Source organism: Acanthisitta chloris, unplaced genomic scaffold (genome assembly GCF_000695815.1).
Source record: "Acanthisitta chloris isolate BGI_N310 unplaced genomic scaffold, ASM69581v1 scaffold43087, whole genome shotgun sequence".
Classification (NCBI taxonomy): domain Eukaryota; kingdom Metazoa; phylum Chordata; class Aves; order Passeriformes; family Acanthisittidae; genus Acanthisitta; species Acanthisitta chloris.
Window position 1 is genome coordinate 6,067 of NW_008683972.1, and position 4,408 is coordinate 10,474.

The following is a 4,408-nucleotide window of genomic DNA, read 5'->3' on the forward strand; positions in this document are numbered from 1 at the left end:
TATACACAGCAAAATACTTGAGAAACAGAACAGTTTTCAACAGCGTTCTTTGAGTTTAAGATGATCAGAAAGTATTAACGTAGCTAAAACATTACTTCGTACGATAAATTTGGGATTCCATTCTTGGTGTTTTCCATGTGTTTTATGAAGTAGCTAATGAACTGGATATATATTTTTTTGCATGTTAAGTACCTTGTTGAAGCTTTAATTTTTTCCTCTTCTTTATTTATATAACATGGAAAATGTTGTGTGGTTTTGGTTTTTTTTTTGCAGTGAATAGTCACTGCTGTGTCAATTCTTCACAAATTTCTCCGTGCTACTTACAGCTTAGTTTTGAATTGTGCAAATATTTTTGTCATCTCTGATGAGCTGCTGGAAAATAGATTTCTGTTTGGACTTGTAAAATTCATGTGTTGTACTTGTTTGCTATTGATCTTATGAAAAGCATAAGTAATCAAAAAAGCAAATGAAAAGATTTGTTGGTTAAATTGCCAATTCCTAGTACTTTTTTGCCTGTAATATATTTTTGGTATGATACTTATTCACAATTGTCATGATCACTTAATCATGTGATGTATTAAATACACATCATCATACTTCGTGAGAAGTTTTATTGGCTAAATCTGTCATTTCAGTGAACTGTTACAAGTTCAGATGTGTAATTTAACCAAACCCACTATGGACTGTAATTTATTTAAAGGTTCACTGATTTCTGCCCTACATTATTTGTTTCATTATGATTAAAAGTGAAAGCTTTAGGTTTTTTTTTTTTTCTTCACTGATTCCTAGATCTCCTCTTTCATGAATGAAATGTATCTGTTTTGATACAAAACAGCTTTAGGCTATATTAAAGATTGCTTGGGTTTATGATGTAGATTGTGTTCTTGATTTCATCATCCCATTTAGATGCGAAGTCTGTTGTTAGTTCTTCTGGACTCAACAGTGCAATGCATGGAAAAGGCATTTTTGGTGGTTGAAGTTCATACTTTTTCAGGAATAGTCCAGTTTCCATTCTGTCATGAAATATTCTGAACACATTTGGGTGGGTTTTTTTAAATTCAAATATCTATCAGATATAGTTAAACGTGTTCTTGTGATTATTTAATTCAGGGTTTCATATGATGAGGCTTTTATTATGGCCAGTGACCCCTTGGAAGGCTTTCATGAAGTGAACCTCGCTTCGCCTACCACCCCAGATCTTCTTGGAGTAAATGAGCCAGGGACTCAGGAACAAGCTACCTCACCCAGTGTAATCTACCGACCACATCCTTCAGTTGTGTCCTCCACACCAGTCCAGCCCAACACATTAAATGTTTCCGACCTTCCCACACAACCTGTTTATTCATCTCCCAGACAGCTGAATTGCGGAGAAATATCGGGTGTCAGGTAAAGTCCACATGTCTTTTTATTTAAATTCTGATGTTTGTTGCATATAAACTGTTTGCTTTATTAAAGGTGTAATAATAATATTGCTTAGAACATTGTAATATTACATTGTGTCCATAATTGCGCATTCAATACCACTACTGCCATTTCTAAAATATTTATTCTTAATATAATGTATAAATAAAAAAATATATCACTCTCTTTACAGCATCAATGTTACCGACGCAGTACATTGTTCTACCTCTGGACCCCAGAGTGGGTCATTCAATCACAATAATGCCAGGAAGGAGAGCAATAACGTAGAGAGAGAGTTTTTGCAGGGTGCTACAGTAGCAGATGTTGCTGAAGGAAATGAAGATATTTTTGGGTTGAGTACAGACAGTTTATCTCACTTACGGAGCCCATCTGTACTGGAAGTAAGAGAAAAGGGCTATGAACGATTGAAAGAAGAACTTGCAAAAGCTCAGAGGGTAAGGTTTGTTGTCTTGTTTCCTTCTGCTTTTTCTCTCTTCAGTGTGTTTCTGATATTGCAGAATGGTAGATGGGCCAGAAGGTACACGTGGAGTCTATGAATTTCTTACAGAATTATTATGATGTAATTTTATGTAAAGTTTTCTCAATGTGCAGTGCTGATATCTTAGAATTATTCTTTGGCAGTGCTTTTTTCTAGTGCTGCTGGTACTTAACCATGGAAGCTTTTGCTGCAATGTTTGGTTAAACACACTTTATCTTTGAAGTGTAGACCATTCCTTCAATTTCAACTTTTGAGAATAGGAGTAATTTTGTGTCATTCTCTTGTTAGTGAATAAGTATTTATAGACACTGATTATATACCTTTTGAGTCTTCTTTCTGCTAGAGTATAAAAGTGTAGTATGTGTTCTTGGGATATATAAATGCTTTAGAAATAGGAGTGTTTCATAGGGGTCTGCCTGCATTGGAAAGACTCAATAAAGATGTCACTGGTGTTCTTCAGAGTAGTGTTACACCACACTTCAAATTGAATATGGATACCTTTGAAGGCACTGTGGCTCAATTCATTAATATTTGTAAAGCGCTTTGTCTTGTTTGGATGGATGGTGCTATATAAATGCAACGCCATTACTTACAATTTTAACATTTCTCTGTGCTTAAACTTCCGAGTAGATTTTGTGCTGTTTGTGTCTGTGCTACTTGTATCTGTGTCCTTTCCTCTCTGTGGATTCCATTCTTGTTTAGATTTAAGCTCATTTCTTGTGTTTGAACTTGTTTTCCTGTTTGTTACCTCATCTTGTTGGATGCAGTCATCATTTCCATCATAGTTGCATTTGCCCTGGTTAATCTTAAATATGGATTCTAACATCACTTCCTTTGTTGATTGTTTCATTGCTGAGTAGTGACTCCCTTTGCTAACATGTGTGTTTGCTTAGCTTTTGACCACTGAAAGGAAAAATAAACCTGAGCTAAGTTTGAGGACTTTGCATGTGAATCTATAATCCTAGCAGTTAAACTTGGAACCTTAGAAAGTAAGAACAAAATAACGTTTAAACTTCAGAAAAGCTCTTTCAGCTCCTTACATTATACCAAATTACAGCTCGTGTACTTGAAAACCACAACTCAGATCTGCCACTGTTACCATGGGATTATTGGAAAATCTTATTCCAGTGTATACCACTTTGTCTCTTAAAGATTGGAATGTTTCCTATTTCACTCTGCAATTTGCTTATGCTGTTCTTAAGGAGATGGCATGAAGGCTGCTAGGATGTACTAACTGCATGTTATATGTTTTCAAACTCTTTGGGTGGTCTTAACAAAAGCATTCAGCACTAACTTGAGACTGTTGATGTCAAAATTCTTGCTAATTCTCAACTCCTCATGTGATTCTTACCTGTGTTATCCTGGATGGGTAACTTTTGTCTGCTTGTCTTCCTGAACTTGCACTGTTTCAGAATTGCTCAGTCATAGCAGGAGTCTGTGCAGATTGTGCAACAATAAACCCTATTCCTTCTGTACTACTTTCTTCCACTTCCTGTATGAGGACTAGTTTTTTCTATCGTTAAGTCATCTCTCGTTTCTTTCTTCCAAACATCATGGCTGTTCATACAGTGCTGTACCCGCTTGGTGATACCCATATGTCATGCAATCTCTAAACATTTATTTCCAAGTATATTGACTTCTGTCAGTGAGTACTCAGTTCAAAACCTGTAGGGATGTAATTAATAGGAGGTGTCTGTATAGCTGGTTGTCTTTTGCATAATGGTTTTAAATTCTCTGTAATTCTCTGTGCTGTTTATTAGGAATAGTGAAAAAATGAGAATCACAATTTGCACTTGAATTTTGTGAGCTCATTGAGCCTGTAAAGGCTACAGACTTCCCAGGAGTGAATGAAGTAAACACAAATTTGCTATCTTGCATTTTTCATTTGTTCCAAATTTCCTACCCAAGCTGTATGCTATTGTAGTATACATTAAAGATTGATTTGAATGTGTTGCAGTTGTGATCAGAAAGGGAAATAGAAAGGAACTAGAAAATTTGAAGCTTAAGGATCCACTAATTTTTTTTCATATATCTGCTTGGAGTCCAACTTCTTTCTTAATGTGCTGTCAGTTTCTTTTGTATTAGATAATGTATGTATAGTATGTATTTGTTAGGCATTTAAATATGGTTCCTGAGTAAATTATTCAGGAATAGAATACTCTTTTTTTATCTTTTTTTTGCTTTCTGCTTTGTGTATGCCTTGTATTTCTTAAGACTATGGACTGCTCAAAATGAACAGCATTGCTGGCAAAATTATTAAAAACGTCTTTAAGAAATTGGTTTCTTGATGGGAGAAAAGTACACTTTCTGCTTCAATCTAGATCAGTTGCAGCATCAAGTCATGTCATAAGATTGGGTCAGAGGTAACAGCAGGGCAGCATTCTGTACTAATGGAGCATCTAAGATTTTAACATATTTTCACCTTAAAATGCCCCCTTAAGATGACATAGGTTTTTTTTTTTCAACCTTTGCAGCTATTCAGATAATTTTTTTCTTTTTTTTTTTTTT

The 4,408-nt window shown here is 35.1% G+C and overlaps 1 protein-coding gene across 1 annotated transcript; it reads left to right on the forward strand.

Moving 5' to 3' along the window:
* Nucleotides 1-1,113: 1,113 nt before the first annotated feature.
* LOC103806428 (rab-3A-interacting protein-like) lies at nt 1,114-1,856 on the forward strand (the record flags this gene model as incomplete). The annotated part of the gene is made up of 2 exons (XM_009079116.1): nt 1,114-1,386; nt 1,595-1,856. Coding segments are annotated over exons 1-2 (513 nt in total), but the record flags the coding sequence as incomplete, so codon positions are not given.
* Nucleotides 1,857-4,408: the final 2,552 nt, after the last annotated feature.